The 25,256-nt window shown below is 43.8% G+C and overlaps 2 protein-coding genes across 3 annotated transcripts in view; both read right to left on the reverse strand.

Annotated features, from left to right (window-relative positions):
- Nucleotides 1–2,727: 2,727 nt before the first annotated feature.
- Nucleotides 2,728–25,256, reverse strand: part of CNIH3 (cornichon family AMPA receptor auxiliary protein 3) — a 180,976-nt gene continuing 158,447 nt past the window's right edge. Inside the window, exons 4-6 of one of the 2 annotated variants that reach the window (XM_060245980.1) lie at nucleotides 22,202–22,314; nucleotides 19,929–20,072; nucleotides 2,728–5,745 (exon numbers count right to left, since the gene is read on the reverse strand). In XM_060245980.1, coding sequence (XP_060101963.1) covers nucleotides 5,718–5,745; nucleotides 19,929–20,072; nucleotides 22,202–22,314 — 285 coding nt within the window. In that variant the 3' untranslated portion in view covers nucleotides 2,728–5,717. The remainder of the gene's footprint in view (nucleotides 5,746–19,928; nucleotides 20,073–22,201; nucleotides 22,315–25,256) is intronic. The other variant, XM_060245989.1, reaches the window with a different exon arrangement.
- On the reverse strand, nucleotides 13,677–15,194 carry LOC132585215 (uncharacterized protein K02A2.6-like; the record flags this gene model as incomplete). The annotated part of the gene is made up of 2 exons (XM_060257024.1): nucleotides 13,677–14,414; nucleotides 14,763–15,194. Coding segments are annotated over 2 exons (1,170 nt in total), but the record flags the coding sequence as incomplete, so codon positions are not given.

The raw sequence follows: 25,256 nt of genomic DNA on the forward strand, positions 1-25,256 counted from the left end.
CCAACTTTTATCATTCCTTCAGTCTAAGGATCAGTATTAGCAATTTCCATTGCAGTATTGGTGCTGATTTTCCTATTGCCATTAAAATTAATTACAATAGTATGGATTTGTCAGAGCAAATTGGAGACAAATATGCAATTAAGGTAATCATAAATTAACCAAACATATTCACATTATGAATTTGCTTACAGATTATCATAAATGTGAATAATAAAACTGAGCCAATATACAATTCTAGAACAGGAAGGGACCTTATAGGTTTAGTCCAACACTTTGCTCACTCCTGGAAATCCAAAACTGGAATATTTTACATTTTAGAATAGCAAATGAGGGAATTAGAATCCAGATTCACTAAAACTAAATTATTGAACAGTTTGTACAAACATTTTAGATGATACCTGACCCTCAATTTTTCTGAATACCAAGGAAACATGCATCACCGTAAACAATAGTCTAGCATTAATTCAGATGAATCATCACAATGCATCATTATAATGCTGGCAGCATTCATCAGCAAGGAAAAAAGGAAATGATTCAATATGTAAACTGAGATGTTTGGCTTATGTGTACCTATTACAGTGTGCAGAATGTGAGAATAAACAGGATACTTTCATAAGTCAGAACTGACTAACTCCTTATAACCATAACGCGTTTGAGATCAATGATACCAAGCTCACATAAGCACAGATGGAATACTTTCACTTGCTCTTCCCTAGTTGGAATAACTTGTTTATTTCAGTGTTCTATTTCCATCTTCTGTTACATTTATAGAAACAACACCAAAAATGTTAACACTCAGTGACATTTTCTTATTCACAATCAAGTGTTTCTTTTTCTTTCTCCTTAATTTTCAGTCACATATAAACTGTTCAGTGCTGATAATCATCTGATAGGGTACAACATTGCACAGGGAGGGTACAGCATTGCACATGCTCTTCCAAGTTATAGTCCATAAAAGGTAGTAACACATGAACCTGCATTGGTCCATCAAGGTCAGCATTGTCTGCTCAGATTGGCAGCAGATCGCTGGGATTTCAGACAGATGTCTTATACATCAGCTACTATCTGGTCTTCTCAACTGGAGATGCCAGGGATTCAACTTGGAATCTTATGCATGCAAAGCAAATGCTGTACTACTAAGCTACAACCCTTCCTTATAATGTTCAAAATAATCACCAAGCAGATCATTCCTACCCCTTGGACTAGTTCAGAGACCACTGAAACAAATGGAAATTTTTATTTAGGAACAGGGGTGAATTTTGACTTTCAACCCCTAAAATGAATTTTTGCAAAAACTCAGCTGGGGTTTGATGCAACAATGTGTCTGACAGACTCTTAGAATAATAGACTGCAAGATAATTATGTAACCAGAATGTACAAAATTTAATTAGGAATGCAATAATTCCAAAAGCCTGCTGCGCTAATTGTCTAATTTCACAACACAAAGCAAGCATATACATGATAATGTGCACAGGGGTTTCATGCCTCTTCCTACACAGAAATACATCATCTGTAAGAAAATCAAAATGTCTGAAGCAAACCAAACCCTCATATTCTAATTCAAAATTTGAAGAGTAAATTCTGAAGACAGTCATGGTTTTGCATTGGGTCTAGTGCAGGGATGGCCAAACTGTGGTTCAGGAGCCACATGTGGTTCTTTCATACATGTTGTGTGGCTCTCGAAGCCCCCACCAACCTGTCTGCTGGCTTGGACAAAGCATTTCTCTCTTTAAATCACTTCTCCAAGCCAAGCCAGATGGTAGCTTGGAGAATGCATTTAAAGTTAAAGTTGCTTTCTTTCCACCTCCTCCCCCCCTCTATTTTCCTTCTTTCCTTCCTTGCAGCTCTCCAACATCTGACGTTAATGTCTTGTGGCTCTCCAACAATGACATTTATTCTATGTGGCTCTTATATTAAGCAAGTTTGGCCACCTCTAGTGTAGTGCAAAGGTGTTTTATTTCAGTACAAATACCACCTTATATATGCTGCCTCTCTGGTCATGGACCTGCCATACTGTCATCCCTGAGATTTCTGTAGGTTTTTTCTTCACCAGCATGCAGAAAGCCATTCAAAGAGGTTTACAGTAAAGTGGCTAATTGTTGTAGGCAAAGACTTTTATTAACTATATTAGTTGTTTGTTTTTGATATGAAAAAGTGGCATTTGTATTCAATTAGTGTGGTTATCATAACAAAATATAGGACAGGACATGACTGGAAAATGGGGGAAAAAAACCACTTCAAGGGGCTTCTTCACACAGAAAAAGGGAAGTAATAAAAACTGGTGCCAGGACCAAATGGTATGAGCCTGTGTTGTTTGGTTCAGAATTTTTGGCTGTGGCAGCAAATCCAAGCTCTTTGAATGTTCATTCAACACAACACTAATTGGATTTGATCACAAGAGTAAAAATGAGTACCTGCAAAAGAACACATATTAGAAGAAGCTCAGTATCTTCTTTTACAGCACAAGGATAGGCAGAATAGCACTCCAGGCTCCAATGGAGAATTTGAACCTGGATCCCACTTTCATTTCCTCCCTTCATAATCTATTTCCCACCTCCCCCAAAACAAGACTGATGTACACATACATGTTTGCTTTGTTTCCCATGATTTAGTATTTGCAACATGAAGTTCTTGCTTGGTATTATTCAGATCACTTTAGTTGTTAATATGAAGAGCCATCCATGTAAACAGTATGCATCATTCATAATAATGAGTAATTATTCAAAATTATTCATAATAATGCTTTTTTAATTAAACAGTGTTGTTGACAAATGACAAGGAAATTGTTTCTATTATGATCTCAAGAAGAAGTGCAAACTCATTATAACAAATTAGAGAACTGCATAACTCATATAGAACCTATTCTTAAATCTCATCTTGGTTTCTGGCCCAACATCCATTGCCAAGATTTCAACCATTCATAAATACTTGATATGTTGCAACATCTCCATCTCCATTCAATGAGGTATGCCAAATGCTTTGTTTTTGTTTTTTTTAAACACACACAACATTGATACAATCTATAACATGTTTTAGCAATTTGTATTAACCTTGCATACACCACAGGACATTCAAGCAGAAAACAGCATCTGTGTAATTGTCAAATTTTTGTAAACCATCCCTGCTATATTCACTTGCTGCAACTTGTATAAGTAGTGGGCAATTTTCACCATGACTGATTTCTCACTTGCAGTTGCTCCATCCCTGGGCTTCTGCTTGAGTTGGCTTAAGCGATCAATTCCCAGCCAGTTGCTGCATGGGTGCCTTTTGATCTGTGGCTACCTCCCATTCCCCTTGTGGTGACTGGATCACCAAAAAAACAGACCCAGTCAATGCAAGGGGAATGGGAGGTAGCCACAGATCAAAAGGCACCCACGCAGCAACTGGTAGGGAATCGATTGCTTGAGCCGGCTTAAGCAGAAGCCTGGGGGCAGAGCAACTGCCGGAGAAGAATCAGTCCAAATGAAAAAAAAAAATTTGTCCATATGCAACACATACACCAATTCACTAATATGCAAATACAATAATTCCCTTAGTGACAGTTGTAGATCTCCATGCAGCAGCCATAACACATGAACTAGTTCTTCATTGACTAGATCTGGAAACCAATTGATTGAATTCAATCAGTCAATTTTGAACAAAATTATTTTCTGATTAAAGCCAGTCTCTTGGGTATGCAACCTCAGTGAGATAAAAGGATGGATAGACAGAAGTATATACAATGTATATTTAGGATCTACTCAGAGTTTCTCTGATCTTATGACACTGGCAAAGAAGTGGTATGATCTGTGAGCTAAAACTGATCCACAGATGACCAGCAGTGAACTCATTATTTGCCCACTGAAATTTAGCCATGCAGATGACGTATTTTTGTTTTGGAAAAGTCTTGCTATATTCAGTGGCTTTTGCTCATAAATAAGTGTACACAGGAGTGCAACCTCAGAGAACAATGATAAGTAGACAAATAAGTCCCATTTTATTCATTGAGATGTACTCTCAGGAGAGTGTTCTGAGGACTGCAGTCTTGTGGAGAGAGACTTTCAGAAACACCAATGTGTTTATTGTAGTCTCTTACTGATTCCTCACCAGCAGTCACTCTGCTGCCAGGCTTCTGCTTTCCTTGGAGCAAGTGACTGATTCCCCACTAGCTGCTGTGCAGCCGCATCTTGACTCACGGCTCCCTCCAATTTCCATAAAACAAGACCAAGTCACAGTGGGGGGAATTGGAAGGAGCCGTGAGTCAAAATGCAGCTGCGCAGCAGCTAGTGGGAAATTGGTCACTTGCTCCAAGGATAGCAGAAGCCCAGGGGCAGAGCAACTGCTAGTGAGGAATTGGTATCTCCTTCCTGCTGGCCCAATATGCCTGCTGAGTCTTTCAGTTAGGATCACACTGGTGATAGCACCTAAGGAAAGAGGAAGAAATATGGGAAATTAATTTACACTTTATACTTTTTAAAAGTATTACAAAGGGCTTTGTAAAATCCACCACCTGAAAATATTAAAATAAACCGACCAATTTCAGATACACATACAAAATGTTTTCAATTGGTGTCCAATAGCACCTTAGAGACCAACAAGACTTTCAAGGTATAAGCTTTCAAGAATTAAAGCTTTCTTTGTGAGGGACTCAAATCTAGCTCTTCCACTGTAGACCAACATGGCTACCCTTTGAAACTATAAACAATGTATGTATCTAAACAAGATAATGTGTGTATATAAATGCACAATAGGTATATAAAGTTCACCTTTGCTAACCCTTCCAGAAACATATCTCCAAAGAACATGTAAAACTTGCATTATATTTTTAAAAATCACAATTTATTACTATGTTCTACAACATCCATTTACTATACAAAAAAATAATTGAACAGCCCCATTAACCTTAGACTCAATTGAATCATATACAACTGAAGCCACATGACAAGACTGCAGACCAAAGTAATGTGGTCCTTTACAGTTTGTATTTAGGTTATAGAATATTCTGTTACATTATTCCTTCATATGCATGTATTTCCTCCAGTGGGAGGAAGGTTATACTACAGGATGCTTGACCTAAGTACGCCATCATATGCAATGCGCTAGTACTATTTTATTGCACCTCATGTGAATTAGTTCAGCACAGCAAGAACATGCTAATGTCAACCATAATGTAATGCAAGAGCCAATCATAGGAATAACTGGGAGTTTGTTTTGAATGTTTCTGTCAAGCTGCAACACTTCTCTTCTTACTCAAAGTTATATGCATCATGAGAGTAATTGCACAAATTTCTCCACCAGATATTTGTGCTGTAGAAACAGAGGGTTAGAAATCCCTATGAACAAGTTTCCTTGGCCACAGTTTCTGTAGGAAGCCATTTTGATTCCCAGCCTCTCAGGGAAGAATGGGCATACAAACATTTGCTCCCATCACATGCAGATAAAATTATCCTTATATATGGCTGCCTTGGTAAGATAGTGTTTAGTTTGCACTGGGAACTCAAAAACCCAAGCTGGAAAATACAAAGAGGTAAGAGAGAGAAATAGTTTACTCAGCAGTCTATCACCTCCATGTTACTCCAGTTAACTGTTATTCCCAAGGAATTTTCCTTTTACATCCTGTACAGCTGTTGGATTCAAAGCCTCCATCTCCTCGCCGCATCTTAGGTGCCAAGCATAACTGTAGACTGTCTTTATTCTGCATCCTTTTCTGTTTCCAGTCTTTAATGATGATCTTTGAGTTAGGAAGTCACTAAAGCATAGATCATGCTGAAAATGAAGGGAGAAAATATAGAATGAAAGGATTGCTTTGTAGCATGCAGAACCTCTTTTTAAAACAAACCACCCTCTGCACTTTATGCTTGACTCTCATGACCTATTTTCTTCTTTACTATACTTCTGTAGCAGGTGCCTTCATCACATCTCCACAATATATCCAAATTACAGTGGATTTAACAAGGCTGTCTGGGGGCTATTTTTTCACCACATTCCAAACTGTGCCTAAACATCTACTGAATCTGATCCTAAGAAATAACACCTTTCATCCATATTTGATCTTTGAAATTTCTTTCAGTAATACCTCCCAAATACAGCCTTAACTTTTATTTAAATGTTGCTGCTATGTTTTGTTTTGTTTTCCTGGGATGGAAGAAACACCAAGCTTAAAAAGAAAAAAATTCTTTTGAAAAATGAAATTGTATAAATAATATGCCATAGAGCAGGGGCACCCCAATCTTTTCAAGCCTCAGGTCACCTTTGGTATTCTGACACAGGGAGGCCAGAGAAACTACAATAAGTTAGGGACTGAGGTTATGCACAACTCTTCAACATTTAAGGGATAAGCTCTGTTTAACAGGATTCCTTTTTAAATTAACATAATTTTAAAAATATTTTCTTGCATGCACAAATAGTAATGCATTGAATATCCTTGAGCTGCGGTGGCAGTTGTTGTTGAAGCAACTTTTAAAAGTTCTGCACAGCCAATCAGATCTCTAATGGCCCTGCTGGCAAACTCCTCGCCTTGCCCAATCACATTCTAAAAACACTTGGTAGGCACCAGGAGAGGTGTTGGTGAGTGCCATGGTGCCCACAGGCATCACATTGGGGACCCCTGTCATCAAGTATATAAAAATAGCTCTAATTATCCTGCTTTGTAGAGCTTTTCTAAGGAAAGTCTGCGAAATTCCTTTAAAGAGGCAAAATTAGACAAGACAGTGCAAGAGTATAGTCAGACAATTTTGGGTGGGAGAGAGAGAGAGAGCCAGTGTGAGGGAGGAGAGAGAGAGAGAAAGATGGATGCTGCTGACTGAACAGCTCCTCCATCCATAGCCCCTATGACTGTACTGGCTTCCTCACAGACATGAACGTGTGTGTGTGGAGGGGGGAGGGATCTCCAACTCTCTCTCTTTTGCATTTGTAAGTGTGCATCAGTGTTCTCTCCTTGAATGAGATGTCTCTCTTTGTCTTAACCTGGGAGCTGCCAGAAATGCAGCTGAATGTGAGTTTCAGTCTGCACCCAGATGTTTGTCCTTTGTCAATGAGGAACATGGTTTTGCATGAGAAGATCATAGATGGAGGACTAGCAAAATCAGGATGCGTGAACTACTGCTAGTACAGATAAAGCCAGAGATGCTATGTTCTATCCATCAGCATTCCCAATGTATACTCCTCCAATATTTGATTGAAAAGTGAGCTCACTTTTTTTGTTAATAGAGTAAGTTAATGTAAATGTGCCTATTAAATAAACACTTTTATTCTCTTCTTCTTTTGTGGAGATACATTTATAAGTAGCAACAGCAATAATAATAATAATAATTAGTAGTAGTAATAGTAGTAGTAGTAGTAGTAGTGAACAAGCAAGAAAAACTCACTTCTGTGAGGACTGAAAATGTGCTCTGATTAAGAATTTTTAGGGGAAAACAAGTTCATCTCTGCAAGAAATGGTTCTGAGCAACAAAAGAGACACAGCTCAAAAGTACATGTATAACCATTAATATTGGACCACAAACAAATATATTGGAAGACATCTGTGATTTACAGCCCTCCAGTCCTGAAAAAAGGTAAATGTTGACATAAGAATTTAAAAATATATGGGTAGGTCACAATTTATTTATTTTAAATACTTGTATATTACTTTTCATGTCAAGTTCAAAGCAGGGTACAACAATCCTAAAGACAACCACAAACAAATATTTATCTATACAGATACTAAATAAGCTGAAATCTGGGAGGTCCTTGGTTCAGTTTTTGACTATGCTATAAACTCGCTGTAGAATCCTAAACAGAGTTACATCCTTCTCTCCTTCTTGGGAGATTTATTTACTGCACTCAGTATCACACTTCTGTGACTGGGCAACAATTTGTTATAGTAATCAAATATCCCAGGAGGGTTATGGGTGCCCAGAGTGCATTTTAAAGGAATTTTTCTTATTTTTTCCCCTCTTGCTTGAGCAATTACAAGGCTTCACCACTAGGAATGTGCATTTGGTTTGGCCAGACTGAATAAAATCCTGAAAAACAGCTGATTCGGCTGTATTCGGGTCATATAAAGTCAAATCTATAAGTAAGTAGACCCTCCAGAAGGAGAGCCACATAAACAAATAGGATTTAAAGGGGGACTGTATATTTTTGAAAAAAGCTATCATGAAGGTAGAATGCCAGCAGTGTTTTGCACTGAGTGTCACATGTATGACTATCTGCCCACAGGACAGAAGTCTTGGGTGGGTGCTCGATGCAAGGAGCTCCTGGTCCTCAGGGAACGAGTTTGTACCCTTGAGGCTGAGGTGACTGACCTGGAAAAGCAGAGACAGTCAGGCACTCGGAGAAGATTCTCGGGGATGTATTAGATGAGCCCCACTCTGAACGTGGCAGCCCTGTTGCTGCCAGGGAGCATGAGGGTCGAGAGGGAACAGGGCACCATGCTGAGGATAAGGGGAATGAGCCCTCAGAAGGGACCTCTTCTTCAGTTGATGAACGAGTATCCTTTCGCACCAAGGAACCATCCCTGGGCAGGGAAAGGGGAGGGGATCTTGGTAGTTGGTGATTCGATCCTTAAGCAAGTAGACGGCTGGGTGGCAAAACCACATACTGACCGTATGGTGACTTGCCTGCCTGGTGCGAAGGTAGCGGACATTATGCGTGTAGTAGATAGGCTGATAGTGCTGGGCAGGAGCCAGTGGTCGTGGTGCATGTTGGCACCAACAATGTGGGGAAATGCAGTCGTGAGGTCCTGGAGGAAAAATTTAGGCTGCTAGGCGGGAGACTTAAGGCCAGGACCTCCAAGGTAGCCTTCTCAGAAGTGCTACCTGTTCCATGTGCAGGGCTGGAGAGACAGGCACAAATTAGAAGTCTCAATGTGTGGATGAGATGATGGTGTAAGGAGGAAGGGTTTAAGTTTGTTAGGCACTGGGATGCTTTCTGGAACAAGCGGGAGCTGTACAAAAAAGATGGTCTCCACTTGTCCCCAGGTGGAACCAATTTGCTGGTGCTTAAAATCAAAAAGGTGGCAGAGCAGTTTTTAAACTAAATCTTGGGGGAAAGCTGACAGGAGATGAAATGTCTCTGGTTCGGGAGGACTCATCTCAAAGAGATGAAGGGTTAGCTGTTACTTTTCTACTGGGTAATGGATCAGAGTTGTCCACTGAGATGGTGACAAACAGTATAGACTATCTTCCAAACCCTCAAGGCGACAGGAGGAAGGTTGCGGGCCTAGCTTGCCTGGGAAATTATAGATGTTTGTATACAAATGCTAGCAGTGTTCGAAGTAAAATTGGTGAGTTGGAATGTTTAGTGTTGGGAGAAAACATAGACATTGTGGGAAATTCAGAAACTTGGTGGAATGAGGAGAGTCAGTGAGACACGGTGATTCCTGGATATAAGCTATATAGGAAGGATAGGGAGGGAAGGGATGGAGGTTGGATGGCTCTGTATGTCAGAGAGGGTATATGGTTGAGTAGGACTGAGGTCAGAGAATTAGATTCCCTTCTAGAAATGCTTTGGGTTGAAATAGAGGGCCCAAAAGGAAATTTAACTATGGGAGTTTGTTATCGCCCATCAAATCAAAAGATAGAGGACGATTATAATATGATGGAAGGATTAAAAATAGCGGCTAAATGTAAAAACTGTGTTGTAATAGGTGATTTTAACTACCCACAGATTGATTGGGTCAATATGTGTTCTGGTCAAGAGAAAGAGATTGAGTTTCTAGATACTCTCAATGACTGTGCTATGCAGCAGATGGTCAAATAATTTACCAGGGGTGGCGAGATCCTGGATTTGGTCCTAAGTAATGCCCAAGACTTGGTGAGAGATGTAAAAGTGATCACACCGTTTGGGAGCAGTGACCATAACATTATTGATTTCACCATTTGTATAAATAGAGAGTTGCCCCAAAAGACAAGCACAACCACGTTTAACTTTAAAAGGGGTAAATTCTCTGAGATGAGGAGGCATGTGAAGAGGAAACTGAAAGGGAAGGTAAATACAGTCAAAACCCTTGGGGAAGCTTGGAGGCTATTTAAAACTACAATCCTAGAAGCTCAGATAAAATATATACCATAAATGAGGAAAGGCACAAACAGGTATAAGAAGAGACCTGCATGGTTAATAAACAAAGTAATGAAAGCTGTAAAAGGTAAGAAGGACTCCTTTAAGCGGTGGAAAGCTAGTCCAAGTGAGATTAATAAAAGGGAAGGCTGTGGCAAATCAAATGCAAGACTGTGATCAGGCAGGCAAAAAGGGACTATGAGGCGCATATTGCAAAAAACATAAAGACCAACAATAAAAATTTCTTCAAATATATTAGAAGCAGGAAACCAGCCAGGGAGGCAGTGGGGCCCTTGGATGACCAAGGGGCAAAAGGATTACTGAAGGAGGATAGAGAAATGGCTGAGAAGCTGAATGCAGTTTTTGCCTCCATCTTCACTGTGGAAGATGAGAAGTGTTTGCCTGCTCTAGAACCACTTATTTTGGAAGGGGTGTTGAAAGACCTGAGTCAGATTGAGGTGACAAAAGAGGAGGTCCTACAACTGACAGACAAATTAAAAACTAATAAGTCACCAGTTCCGGATGGCCTACATCCAAGAGTTCTGAAAGAACTCAAAGGTGAACTTGTGGATTTTCTGATAAAAATATGTAATCTTGCATTGAAATCTACCTCCATTCCTGAGGACTGGAAGGTAGAAAATGTCACCCCCATCTTTAAAAAGGGTTCCAGAGGAGATCCTCGAAATTACAGGCCAGTCAGTCTGACTTCAATACCGGGAAAGTTGGTAGAAATCATTATCAAGGACAGAATGAGAAGGCACATTGATGAACACAAGTTATTGAGGAAGACTCAGCATGGGTTCTGTAAGGGAAGATCTTGCCTCACTAACCTGTTACATTTCTTTGAGGGGGTGAACAAACATGTGGACAAAAGAGACCCAATAGATGCTGTTTACCTTGACTTCCAGAAAGCTTTTGATAAAATTTCTCATCAAAGGCTCCTTAGTAAGCTCGAGAGTCATGGAGTAAAAGGACAGGTCCTCTGGTGGATCAAAAACTGGCTGAGTAATAGGAAGCAGAGAGTGAGTATAAATGGGCAGTCTTCGCAGTGGAGGACGGTAAGCAGTGGGGTGCCGCAGGGCTCCGTACTGAGTTCCATGCTCTTTAACTTGTTCATAAATGATTTGGAGTCGGGAGTAAACAGTGAAGTGGCCAAGTTTGCAGATGACACTAAATTGTTCAGGGTGGTGAGAACCAGAGAGGATTGTAAAGAACTCCAAAGGGATCTGTTGAGGCTGGGTGAGTGGGCGTCAACGTGGCAGATGAGGTTCAACGTGGCCAAGTGCAAAATAATGCACATTGGGACCAAAAATCCTAACTATAAATACAAGTTGATGGGGTGTGAACTGGCAGAGCCTGACCAAGAGAGAGATCTTGGGGTCGTGGTAGATAACTCACTGACAATGTCAAGACAGTGTGCGATTGCAATAAAAAAGGCCAACGCCATGCTGGGAATTATTAGAAAGGGAATTGAAAACAAATCAGCCAGTATCATAATGTCCCTGTATAAATTGATGGTGGGGCCTCATTTGGAGTACTGTGTACAATTCTGGTCACCACACCTCAAAAAAGATATTATAGCACTGGAAAAAGTGCAGAAAAGGGCAACTAGAATGATTAAAGGTTTGGAACACTTTCCCTATGAAGAAAGGTTAAAACTCTTGGGGCTCTTTAGCTTGGAGAAATGTCGACTGTGGGGTGACATAATAGAGGTTTACAAGATTATGCATGGGATAGAGAAGGTAGAGAAAGAAGTACTTTTCTCCCTTTCTCACAATACAAGAACTCGTGGGCATTCAATGAAATTGCTGAACAGTCGGGTTAGAGCTGATAAAAGGAGGTACTTCTTCACCCAAAGGGTGATTAACACATGGAATTCACTGCCACATGAGGTTGTGGTAGCTACAAACATAGGCAGCTTCAAGAGGGGAATGGATAAGCATATTGAGCAGAGATCCATCAGTGGCTATTAGCTACAGGTTATCATTAGAACTCTTTGTCTGGGGCAGTGATGCTCTGTATTCTTGTGCTGCGGGGGGGGGGGCACAGTGGAAGGGCTTCTAGCCCCACTGATGGACCTCTTGATAGCTCTTGGCTTTTTTGGCCACTGTTTGACACAGAGGCTGATTCCGCACTCACCTTTTTCCGGGGCCGTATTCTGTTTCTGGGTGGAAACAGGTTTACACTGTAGTGGGGCAAATTGCGGGTTTGACCAGCGCAAAATGCAGGCGCGGAGCAACTGGTGCAAAATCACCAGTTTCCTCTGCCCAGAAACGGAAGCCTGCCCTGGAGAAAGGTGAGTGCAGAATCAGCTAGAGTGTTGGACTGGATGGGCCTTTGGCCTGATCCAACATGGCTTCTCTTATGTTTTCTTATGTTCTTAACTTTAGCACCAGTAGCTCAAAAAGAAGAATTTTTGCTCACAAGACTCTACAGCTTATAGGGAACATTGGATGGGGCAATGACTTTCCACATCCAAAGCTGCACACTGAATCACAGCCCTACAGAAGAAATACCTGTGGAGAACCCTGTAATGCAGTACTGTAAGAAAGAAAATTTTGGAAACCAGGACAGGCAGGGCTGGCGCTAAAGGATCTGCCACTAGAGGCAGACTCCCATGCCGTGCCTCCCCTCCTTTTGTTGTTTTTTTATGTGCGCATAGCGCGCACATGCCACAATGGCATCACTTGACGTCATTGTAAGGGGGACTAGAGAGCAGCGGGCGGCACACAAGAGAGCGGCGGGTGGCCGCTTTCCCCCTGCACTACTGTAAAGTACTGGAGTCGACGCAGTAAGAGACCAGAGTCGGAGAGTGATTTCAGCAAGCTTTACTCCAGGAACACAAACACAGACTGAGCTCTATTCAAACCTCCCGCTCCTTTATACAATTCTTGCCCCCTTCTGATTGGTCCTTAACTATGTACATGGATTGGCTATTTACAGGGGCCTAAGGGCCTATCAGGGTACAGTATGAGCCTAGATGTTAATTGGCTACTTATGTTTCAATCCTTCCCCTGATTGGGCACGCTTAGGCCTTCTCTGGAACCCTGGTGTGGAGTACAAGCTTTGGCTTGTTCAGCTTCCCTCCAAAAGTAACAGTTCCCTCCAAAAGTAACAGTTCTCCCATTTGAACCTAAGACACAACACCCCTCCCCCCATAGTTCCAGCTATCAGGTGACATAGTCCTGGAGATATGCCGGAGGGCGGCGGTCTTGTGTCGAGCGTCGGAGCTCCGAGGGGACTGGGCGTTCCGACTCGGTTGGTGGTTCCGCGGCTGCAGAGCTAGAGACATCTGGGACGGCGGCCCCGGGAGACCTGGGTTCAGCTGCGCGGTCGGGGGTCTCCTCCTGCTGGGCCGAAGCGGGCTCCACGGAACCCTGTTCTGTGTCAGGCTCACGGGGACTTACGTTGTCCGGATCTGGAGCCTCTGACCTTGGGTCCCCGGCAGGCAGGCGACCACGGAGTTGGTCGATGTGTCGCCTCAGGAGATGTCCACCCTCCAAGGTCACTGCATAGGAGACCGGTCCGGTGACGTGGTCCACCTTTCCAGGGAGCCAGGCGGGGCCAGTGGTGGCATAATTCCGTGCCCACACTGTCTCACCTGGGTAGAACCCTCTGGGGGCTTTAAGGTGTTTCGGCGCCGGTCGCCTGTCTGGGGCTCGGTCAGGGTGCAGCTTGTCCAGCAGGGTGGTGATGCGGCGGCCCATGAGGAGTTCGGCTGGACTGCGACCTGTGGAGGCGGTGGGTGTGGTCCGGTAGGCCATTAGGAAACACGCCAAGTCTTTTGGCCAGTCTGAGGGGCCCAGACGGTTCAAGGCCTCCTTTGCCGTGCGCACCATCCGCTCTGCCTGGCCGTTTGTGGCTGGATGAAACGGGGCAGAGCGAATGTGCCTGATGAGGTTCCTGGCTAAGAAGTCCTGGAACACTGCGGACGTGAATGCTGTGCCGTTGTCGGTGACGATGGTCTCCGGCAACCCGTGGGTTGCAAAGATGGCCCTCAGAGCCATGATGGTCGCCTGCGATGATGGCGAGGGCATCTGGACCACCTCCAACCACTTGGAGTATGAATCCACTAGTATGAGTAAAGTCCGCCCATGGAAGGGGCCAGCAAAGTCCATATGCAGTCTTGACCAGGGGTTTTTGGTGGATTCCCATGGTTGCACTGGGCCACGTGGGGGGTCAGGCCTTGACACCTGGCATGTCAGGCACCTTTTAACCCAAGCCTCAATTTCTGCATCGAGGCCGGGCCACCAGACATAGCTCCGTGCGAGAGCCTTCATGCGGACTATGCCCGGGTGTGCCTCGTGCAGGGCTCTAAGCACTTGGTCTTGCAAGGGTTTGGGGATGACGACTCTGTTGCCCCATAGTAGGCAGCCTTTGTGGGTGGATAGTTCGTCTTTCCGGGCTGCAAACGGAGTAAATTCCGGCCCAGTCGAGCCCTTGGGCCACCCCCTCCCCACCCAGTCCAAGACACGGGAGAGGACTGGATCACGAGCAGAGCGGGCAGCAACGTCGTGGGCGAGCAATGGCCTGTCCGGAAGCATGTCCATCAGTAGGATCTGATGAGCCGGGGCTGGATCGGGATCCACGTCAGGCAAGGGCAAGCGGCTCAGGGCGTCAGCATGGCCCATTGCCTTGCCCGGGCGATGCACTAGGGTGTAAGTGTAGCCGGCTAGAAAAATGGACCAACAGAGGACCCGTGGGGACAACACCTGAGGGGTCTGCCGGTCTGATGCAAAGAGGCCCAAGAGGGGTTTGTGGTCCGTATAGAGGGTAAAGGGCCGGCCGTAGATGTAATCATGAAATGTTTTGACGCCGGCCACAACTGCCAACCCTTCTTTGTCGATTTGGGCGTAGTTCCGCTCCGCCGACGAGAGGGTCCGCGAGTAGTATGCGATAGGGACTTCGGTCCCATCAGGGAGTCGGTGGCCCAGAACTGCCCCCACGCCATAAGGGGATGCGTCGCATGCAAGGACCAAGGGCAGGGTCTCGTCGAAATGGGCAAGGACAGAGTTGGACATCAGGAGGCCCTTGATATCCTGGAAGGCTTTAGCGTGCTGGCGGCCCCATGCCCAGGGTCGGTTCTTGTCTAGAAGCCGGTGCAGGGGTTCGGCCACCGCTGCCTTGTGGGGGAGAAAAGCATGATAAAAGTTTAGGAGGCCGAGGAAGGCCTGGAGTTCTTGCTTGTTGGTGGGCGCTGGAGCATCTCTGATGGCACGCAGCTTGGCGTCGAAGGGGTGGACCCCCTGGGCATCGATGGAGAACCCCAGGAATTCCACCCGATCCACGCCCAGGAGGCACTTCTCCCGTTTGACCTTGAGGCCGGCTGTTTCAAAACGTTGTAGGACTCCTCTAAGGCAGGCGGCGAATTCTTCAGGCGAGGCTGCAGCGATCAGCACATCATCGAAGAATGGAGTGACTCCGGGAAGTCCTTTTAAAAGAGAGTCCATGAGTTCCTGGAACAACCCCGGAGCCACACTCACGCCAAATTGCAACCGCTTTACTCTGAAGGCCCCCCGGTGGGTCACAATTGTTTGGGCGTTGGCCGTGGCCTCATCCACCGGCAGCTGTTGGTAAGCTTGGGCCAAGTCCAACTTGTCAAAAAATTTTGCGCCGGCTAGGGTGGCTAAAACATGGCTGACGATGGGCACAGGGTATGCGTGGGCCTGAAGAGCCTTGTTGAGGGTGCACTTATAGTCTGCACAAATCCGCACCTCCCCACTGGGCTTGACTGGAGTCACGATGGGAGTTTCCCAGGTTGCATGGGTGACAGGCTCTAGTATTCCCTGTGCAATCAGTTTATCCAGTTCCTCCTCAATTTTAGGCTTGAGCACGAATGGAACTCGCCGCGCTTTAAGCCTAATAGGCCACACTGTGGGGTCGAGGTGTAGTGTAACCGGGGGACCCGTGTAGCAGCCCAAGGTGCCATCGAAAATGGCCGGGAACTCTTCACAAACCTTGTTAAAGTCCACTCCGACAGTCTTATTGACCCCCCCTGATCTCTATTCCCAGGGGCTTGAACCAGTCGAGACCCAAAAGGTTTGTAAGGTGGTTCTTGACCACTAGCACTTGTAGCTGGCCCTTGAACCCCTTGTATTGGACTGGGACCGGGCCCACTCCCAAGATAGGCACCTTATTCTTCTGGAAGTCCACTAAGGTAAACCCCGGGTCCCTGAGACGAGGCCTCAGCCTGGTGGGGATTTTAAAAAATGTCTCTGCCGCTATAATAGATGATGCTGACCCAGAGTCCACCTCCATTTGGCAGGGCACCCCCCCGATCCCTACATTGACCCGGATTTTGGAGGGCCTGACTGGCGAGGGTAGGTACTGTACCGGGTATGGGTGGGCGTGGAGAGTGTCGGTCTCGAAGTCTGGCTGGCCTTTGGAGTGCGCAGATCTTTGCGGGACGCATGCTCGGGATGTGGATCTGCAGGCACAGGCGATGTGGCCTTCCTTGTTGCAGAGTCGACAGGTGGCATTCCGGAATCGGCAGATCTTCCGCTCGTGCTGGCCCCCGCAACTTGCACATGCAGGTGGTGTCTTGTGTCTCATGCCCTGTGGGGCATGGGTGGTCTTCCTTCCTGCTGAACGATAGCCGGTTTGTAGAGCTCTGTCCTCGTCCGAGTCCTCCATAGATGGTTCAGGGTTGATCTGGTGTGTCGCAGCCTGTCTTGTCAGCCGCGGCTCTGCTGATCTGCCCTTCTCCCAGCTGGTGGCCACGTCGATTGCCTTTGTTAGGTCGCACTCGGAGAGGGACAGGAGTTTCTGTACTAGTTTTTCGTCCCTCAAGCCCCATACAAACTGGTCGAGCAGGGCTTCATTGAGGTCTGCGAAACTGCATCGGCTTGCCACCCAGCGCAGGCTTGTCAAGAACGCCATGGTGGTTTCGCCTGCCTTCTGTGTCCTTTGTCGGAAGTCCCAGTGCCGGGTGAGCTTGGTTGGCTGGGGCTGGAAATACTTCTCCAGAGCGCTGATGATGTCGTCCACCGGCGTCTCTGAGAGCTTCCTGGGTTGGAGAAGAGCCCTGGCTAAGTCCACGGTCTCCGTGCCACACGTACTGATAAGCAGAGCTCTCTGCATGGTAGTCTCTGTAATCTTCCGGAAGGTCAGGTATAACTGGAAGCCTTCGACCCACGAGTCCCACAGCTCGGGGCGATTGATGCTAAAGGGCTGCAGGAGGTTAGCTGAAGCCTCCATTCTTGGCAGCGTGTCTGGGCGGCTTAAGAGATGGGGTGTGCGCAGAGCGGAGGTGCGGACCCAGATGGCTTGGATTTAGCCACCTTTCCATGTTCCTGGTTCTGTTGCTGGTTCTTACTGGTATCCCATCCTCGTCGCCAGTGTAAAGTACTGGGGTCGACGCAGTAAGAGACCAGAGTCGGAGAGTGATTTCAGCAAGCTTTACTTCAGAAACACAAACACAGACTGAGCTCTATTCAAACCTCCCGCTCCTTTATACAAGTCTTGCCCCCTTCTGATTGGTCCTTAACTATGTACATGGATTGGCTATTTACAGGGGCCTAAGGGCCTATCAGGGTACAGTATGAGCCTAGATGTTAATTGGCTACTTATGTTTCAATCCTTCCCCTGATTGGGCACGCTTAGGCCTTCTCTGGAACCCTGGTGTGGAGTACAAGCTTTGGCTTGTTCAGCTTCCCTCCAAAAGTAACAGTTCCCTCCAAAAGTAACAGTTCTCCCATTTGAGCCTAAGACACAATACCTACACTCTTTAGAGGCTTCCTTGGAAGCCTCTGAAGAGTGTAGTTTTTAAAAAGGCGACTGGCCGCTTTCAGGTTGAAAGTGGCCAAGCAGCACCTTCATGGAAAGGCACCACTGGGCCGCTTTCAACCTGAATGTGGCTGGCCACCTTTAAAACACTGTGCTCTGGAGCACCCAGCACATTGTTTCTGCTTGTTGAGGGGCTGGAAGATTTCTCCAACCCCTCAGCAAGCAGAAACGAAGTGGCACTTTCAGTCCTGGCTCTGGGCCCAGCTCCTCGGAGAGAGAGGGGGCACCCAGCTGCGCTCCCAAGCGGGGTGGTGCCCTGGGCTGCTGCTGACCCCGCCTACTCCCATGCACCAGCTCTGTGGACAGGACACTTGTGTTTTAAAAGAAGCTTCTGACAAGTCAAGGCTGCTCAAGGGGAACCTTAACTTACGTGGCAGTAAGTTGCACAAATATCACCTCAAATATTTTAAAAGCAAGTAGCTTGGGAACTTATTACTGCACTGTACTTATTCTAGTTCTTGGTTCTGGCATCCAAAGAAAGAAGCATTCCTATCTATCATAGCAAAGCCAAGAGACCAGTCACTGCAAAAATACTCAAGACACAGGAACCCCCAGTACATAACAGAGATATCGGCTCCCTATCTCAGTAGACACAATAACTTGCTCAGCTCTTAATTTTTCTCAGAATTCAGTTAGTTTTAAAAGTGCCATTGGTCTCAAACTTCATTCTCAAGCATGTTACTAATAGGTACTGGAAAAGAAGATTGCTGAATTACAATCATTACACTCATCACAAAACTCAGGGCAATGGAACCCCCAGGCACTCAAATAGGTTGCCCCATTTTCTCCATCACCTGCTATGGTTTTTTAAGACAAACAAATTTGTATTTAAAGTATAAGCTGCTGTGTGCAAGAACACTTCCTCAGTCACATTGCAATAAGAAATTCAGGTGCCCAAGTTCACACAGTAAATCAGATTTCCTCAAATATTCCATGCAGGTAGGGGTGGGTTAGTAGCCAGAAAGCTGATTAGAGTCAATATGCATATGTAGCAGAGCAATAAACACAGTCAGTATTGGAACAACACATTTGCTAGGACATGTAAATGGCAGCAAATTGACGTTCAGATAATAAAGGAGTTAAAAACAGGTGTGAGAACCAGGTTTGAGTCCAGTGATCCCTTTAAGACCAATAAAGTTAAAATCCTGTCAATTTGCAGATGAAACTCTGGACCTCAGCTGAGAAAGCAAGTCACTGCCACATAAAACAACATCATGGACTGGATTACAACACATGACTGAACCAGAAGCAAAGATGCAGAGGAAAGTAGCACAAGGAGAAATGGATACACTGCATAAGAACATGTGGACTCTCACTTAACTACCTAAGGATGCCTTTGGGTATAAGTGGGTCTTTAAGGCTAAGCAGGATGCAAATGGTGATGTTGAGAAAACTTGGTGTGTGAAACCTGAGAGAGAAATTCATCTTATGGTGACTGTTCCCAATCAAAAATGGGATGTATTAATGTGTGAATCAACACAAACAGGTACGTGTAGAACCATATAGCTGAAATGGTGTCTTAACATTGTGACCCCTAAAGAGTGGGAAGTATCATGAGTTCAGTAGTTCAGAACCTGCAATGTCTGGAAAACGCAGACGCTTTCACATTGAGGCAAGATATTTTGAGAACTTGCTAAGTGCTGTGAATTTTGTTGCATGCTAAGCATATTTCCTATGAGAAGCTTTGTGTTGTGATGACTTCATCTGAGACCTGAACCCTATAAAATAAAGACCACTGGCTTTGCAAGCTAAGCATTCCTCCTTGGACATGCGTGTTGTGTGGTTCCTTTCATCAGGTATGCCAAGGGAGAAAATACTAAAACATACAAACACTACATTCCTAAACAGATACACTCATTGACTTCAATGTAATTCTGTTTTGAATGACAATGAAAATGTCATATATGAACATCGTTATTTTACTGCTGTCATATATCTTTACAAAGAATGGGGAACCCACCAAAGACATAAAAGTCATATGCCTGACAATTCTTTGCAAGTGTATTCTCAGCTGCAGTAATAACAGCCATTCCACACCTTTTACCTGTAACATCTCCCTGTTAATTTTTCTATCCTCTAAGGTTCCTTGCCAGCTTCCTTGGGGAAGATGAGTCAAAACTTACCAGTAAAGATAATAGAAGAATGAGAGGAGATAGAAAGCTAATTTGCACCAGGCCTCTCTTTGACAGTAGATTAAGGTATCTGCATTCATTACTGCAGGTGGGTCATATGCTAACTCAGAACTGTCTGCTGGACAATGGAAATACCTGCAAGAGAAGAAAACACCTAGAGAGAATCTGCTACAATGCAAACTGAATTCCAGCATAAAATATTTCCTTAACAAAAGATTCCCTATAGAAACATTAAACCAGAAGGAAAAATTCACAAGGCCACAGAAGGGAAAATGAACAAGTAAGGTACCACATTCTGGATCATGGACTTTTTTCCTGTACCACATGGATTTTATTCCAGTTTAACAACTCTATGCACATTCTTCTGATCATCAGAATCAGCATGACAGTCAAGTGAAAAGCCATGTGTGTATGTGGTTTCATTTGTTCCTTTGCAGCTCTAGCCATTTCAAACATGGCACTGCAAATCATGACAAGAAGAGGTAAGCTGTTTCATCAAAAAGTCTGCCACACGATGTTGCCTCTATGTAGGATGTAAAATGAATGCAGCAATTTTATTTCTGCTGCATTTACTTGCTCTTGAGCAACCTAACATCACAGTAAAAATGTATATTTTATTAGCTTTGTTAGTCAACAGATTTCCTACTTTCAGGAAATGTTTGTATAAGTATTGTGTCGCCTTTTCTGTTGGTGCAATCAAGTGAAGACATCTTCCTTGCAAGGAAATACACTGTATACATGAATCCAATGTATAATGGTGTTCATGATCACCATAATTTGCACCTCACGTTGGGGGACAGACAAACTCTAAAATCATAATCAGACAAACTCTAAAATGTCTGTTTCTTTAAGAAAAGTACTACTGAGGTCTCACAAGACTAGACTGTGAGATGTTGGTGACCGTTTTGGAGATTGCTGGCAACCTGCAACCAACATTGCCAATGATTCCAAGTCTCAGTTATATCAGTCTGGGGGGGAGAGACTAAAAAGATAAGAAGTTCAGAAGGTAAAGCTGGAGGAGGAGAAAAAGTAAAAAAGGAAACTGAAGACTGAAGAGGAAAATATAAAAGAATGGGTGGGTGGGTACATAGGTAGAGATGGGAGAAATATAGGGGAGAATCTGCAGACACTGCCAGGAAGCAAATAGGTTAAGCAAGAGGGAGAGAAGGGGTGGAGAAAACCAAATTTCCCTTGGCTAGTAGTGGTGGAAAGTGCCACTGAGTCACAACCCTGTGACTGTAGTGCCATCGAGTCACAACTTGTGGCAACCCTGTAGGCTTTTCAAGACAAGAGATGAAGTGAGGTGGTTTGACATTTCCTGCCTCTGCATAGTAAGCCCTGGTCTCCCTTGGTGGTCTCCCATTTAAGTAACCAGCGCTGATCCTGCTTAGCTTCTGAGATCTGACTAGATGGGGCTAGCCTGGGCCATACAGGTTTCCTGCAACTAGTCCTCACATATTCCCCACTTTAATAGCTTTAATTCAGATCAACAATAGACAGAGTAACATAGACTAACAAGTGGATATTTGAGCACTGCAGAACATGTCCCAGAGATGAACAAGGCATGTTAAATCTAGTGAAATGCAAAGTGGAAGGCATGGGAAATGATGAGAGACAAAAGAATGAGAGTAGAGAGTATTCCAGGACTGCATTAAAAACTGAAAACCACTTCTTCAATCAAGAGCAAAAGAGAGAAGGTGGAAAGTGTGTGCCTTTCTTCTCTCTGCCCATTTTTCTGCTCAATGACCCCCCCTCCATCAGCTGCTCTTCCCTACATAGAGGGAAATGTGTAAACCTATATGCAGGACCTAATCTTAATCTTCTTCGAATCAGACCCCATTGGTCCATTTAACTCAGTATTGTCAACTCTTTCCAGAAGAAAGTTTTCCAAGGGGGTCTTTCTCAGACTTGCTATCCAAATTCTTCTTGTCTGGGGATGCTTGGAATTAAACCTCAAACATTGTACACTACATGTCCACTGCCACTGGCACTGGGCTTTCCCTCTCGTGTTTTGTTATACAGCAATAAGCATTCATCATCTTAAGTACACATTCCTGGAAGCAAGGTCCTGTGTTTTTTACCAGGTACAGTATTCCCCCATCCCTGAATTTCTTCCATGCAATGAAGACCTTCATCTCTTCTATCTCTGATTGATACAGCTGCTAAAGGCACTGACTGCTGGAAAGAGTGGGGGAAAGAGGTGGCAGCCTGAAAATTGTGTGTGTGTGTGTGTCCATGCACATCTCAGCAGGATTTTGACTTACCTCCAAAAATGATAGAAAAGTAGAGGGATATTCAAGCCAAGGGTCAGCCATTCTTGAGCACACAGAAACATTATACAGAAAAGGCTATGGATGGAATATTCTGGCAATACTAGCTGAAGAGGGAAAAAACAGAAAGGGTTGCATAATCATTGGGGAAAACCCCTCCTCATTTTTTTAAAATGATCTATCCTTAAAATTAGCCATATCAACAATGTTTCAGATTCTATGACAAGCTCTGCTTAGGTATGCTTGGCACACCAAGTGGCACTGCATTTATCAGGATCCTGAGCAGAAGTAGTTCTGGATTTGTTCTATGCCTATGCTTCATTCTGCATTTACTAGGGCTGATTAGTCAGTCATCTAAAATAGCATAAAGAAGAAATCCTTGCACTGAAATTTTCCCATTGAGAGGAAATGATGTGTCAGTGAGAGATGGAGGACTCAGCTAGACAAATGGTAGATCAGTGAATAGGTCTTTTGAGTGGTTTTCTATTGGTAAAGAACAGAAGCAGAAGGTCCTGATTTAGATTGCCTGATACAGAATTAACTTACAATGTAGAATGGTGGGGACTATCCATCCACATGCTGTTTTTCTGACTCCACAAGATTCTCCAATTTGCCTTGCTGAAGAAACACAGGCAACATATTTGTCATTGGTGTGTTTTCCCCAGTGGAGCAAACTGTAGACTTGAAATTTGCAATAGAGAAAATTACATGGAACAATATGGTCCCTCTCCCCACCCTGCTACACACATCATAGTGCCAGTCTGGCCAAGGCCTCTTGCAGTTGCTCTTTACCAATACAAATATTCAGGAAACCCATTCATGGACACCCAAGAAGCTTTGGGGTAGTGGCTAATTGTGTGGACTCTTATCTAGTGTTTGATTTCCCACTCCTCCATGTGCAGCTGCTGGAATGGCCTTGGGTCAGTCATAGCTATGGCAGAACTGTCCCTGAAAGGGCAGCTTTTGGGAGAGCTCTCTCAGCCCCACCTGCCTCACAGGGTGTCTGTTGGGGGGAAGGAAGGTAAAGGAGATTGTAAGCTACTCTGAGATTCTGAGATTCAGAGTGTAGGGTGTGGTGAAAATCCAATATCATCTCCTCCTCCTCCTCCTCTAGTTGGGCCTTAAATCATTAAGCAGTTTGCAACAAATACAGTTTGCTGTAGATAAATGAAATAAGTATTTGAAGAAAATCCAAGTTAAATAATAGTTTCTTTCTGTATCAGAATTAGTTCCTTCTGGAATTTAACATACACATATACACCCCAGAATTAGTCAGTATCAGGATCATTCTTGAAATTGTGGTATTAAATTTAAAGGCAGGCTGTAATTAATGTATTAGGTACACATAGCCTATAGGCAGAATAGATTTGGTACAGGGAGAAGAGTCTGATTTATGAATAGATTCACAGCCAGACATTCTACAACTTCTTCCCACATTGTTCTCCTTGAGAAAAAAATTTGGCCTTCTTGTCTCAATTATAAATTAGCATACATCAAGAATGGGGGGTGCAATGCGAACTGTGCCAGCAATGTAAACTTTTCATTTCACTATTTTCAAGATCAAAATCAAAGAAATTAAGAGCAAGGTGTTCCCAATGAAATTAATGGGCAGACAATTCAAGACAGAAAAGAAAGTATTCCTTCCAATAACACAGAATTAGCTTGTGGAACTCACTAATGTATGATATATTGATGGCCACTACCTTAACCATCTTTACAAAAAGACTGGTTATTAGCCATAGTAGCAAAATATTCATATTTGAATGGTGGTTGCCATAGGTACCCCACTATCATTGCTACCCCATTATGCATGGATAGAAAAAGTGCATAGAGATAACTTTTTATCCCTCCCTGACAATACTAGAACCTGGTGGAACACAATATAATTGATGGGCAATACCCACAGGATAACAGGAAAACTGTAGAATTAAGTGCCAGTGGATGTAGAGGTGGCTACGAGCGTGAATTGCTTTAAAAGGGGGTTAGACAGATTGATAGAGGATAGAGTCATCAATGTCTACTAGCCTTGATAATCAAAAGGAACCTCCATCTTCCGAGGCAGTAAATGTCTGAATACTAGTGATAAAAGGGCACACCAAGAGAAGGCTTTGGCCTCAAACCTGATTTGCAATGTTTTCCCTTCATGGCAAATGATGGCTGTTGAGTGCAACAGATTGCTGGGCTAGATGAACCAATGTTGTGAACCAGAGGACTCTTCCTATATTCTTATGAAGAGGCTTTGACCTTTGTATGCTTGTGGGGGTGGGTGCTGATTACTGTGGGAAACACTCAACATTTCATTAGGTTCCAATATGTAGATTTAGTGAAGATGAAATAAAGCACATATCCTGTTTTCTCCTTCAAATAGCTGTATTTTTGTAACAAGCAAACAGCATGCTCAATATGGAAATATTACTATTAATGGGTTTCTGAAGTCCTCCAAGGCTTCAGTCACTTCTCAGTATGATATCAATATTTCCTACTGTTTTGTCACCATTTCTCTCTCCCTCTACCTAATTTTTCTGTGTTCCCCTCTCCATTTATTTTCAAGTCTCATCCCTAACCTACATGCCAACAGAATGTACTTAATAGTAGTACAGTAGCAAACTTTTGTTAATATTATGAACAGAAGGGAGGAAGGTAATATTTCTGTATGATCTAACATGTTCAAAATCTTTGTGTTTTATGAAGCTCAACTTTTTCAGCATTTCTTCGGAATATTTCTCTATAATATAGCAGAGTAGTAAAAATATTCTTCCCCTCTCCTCTCCTCCTTACATGTATGATAATGGAATATAAATCTATTTTAGTGGTTATACAAGTGGAAAAGAAGTTAGTATTCCCAGTTCAGGCACTGGGTTGTTATCATTATTATTGGGTTGGTGGAAGATTTAATAGCCCTTTGTAAATGCTACTTTGCTTTATGAAATTATATGTCATTAAAAACTAGATTTATACTAAACGTCATACCCAGTTTGTTTTTTTTTGAGAAAAAAGTCCAGCAGGAACTAGGGTTCCCAAATCCCCCGCTAGGCCTGGAGACCCCCGA

The sequence above is a fragment of the Heteronotia binoei genome, chromosome 1, assembly GCF_032191835.1.
Source record: "Heteronotia binoei isolate CCM8104 ecotype False Entrance Well chromosome 1, APGP_CSIRO_Hbin_v1, whole genome shotgun sequence".
NCBI lineage: Eukaryota > Metazoa > Chordata > Lepidosauria > Squamata > Gekkonidae > Heteronotia > Heteronotia binoei.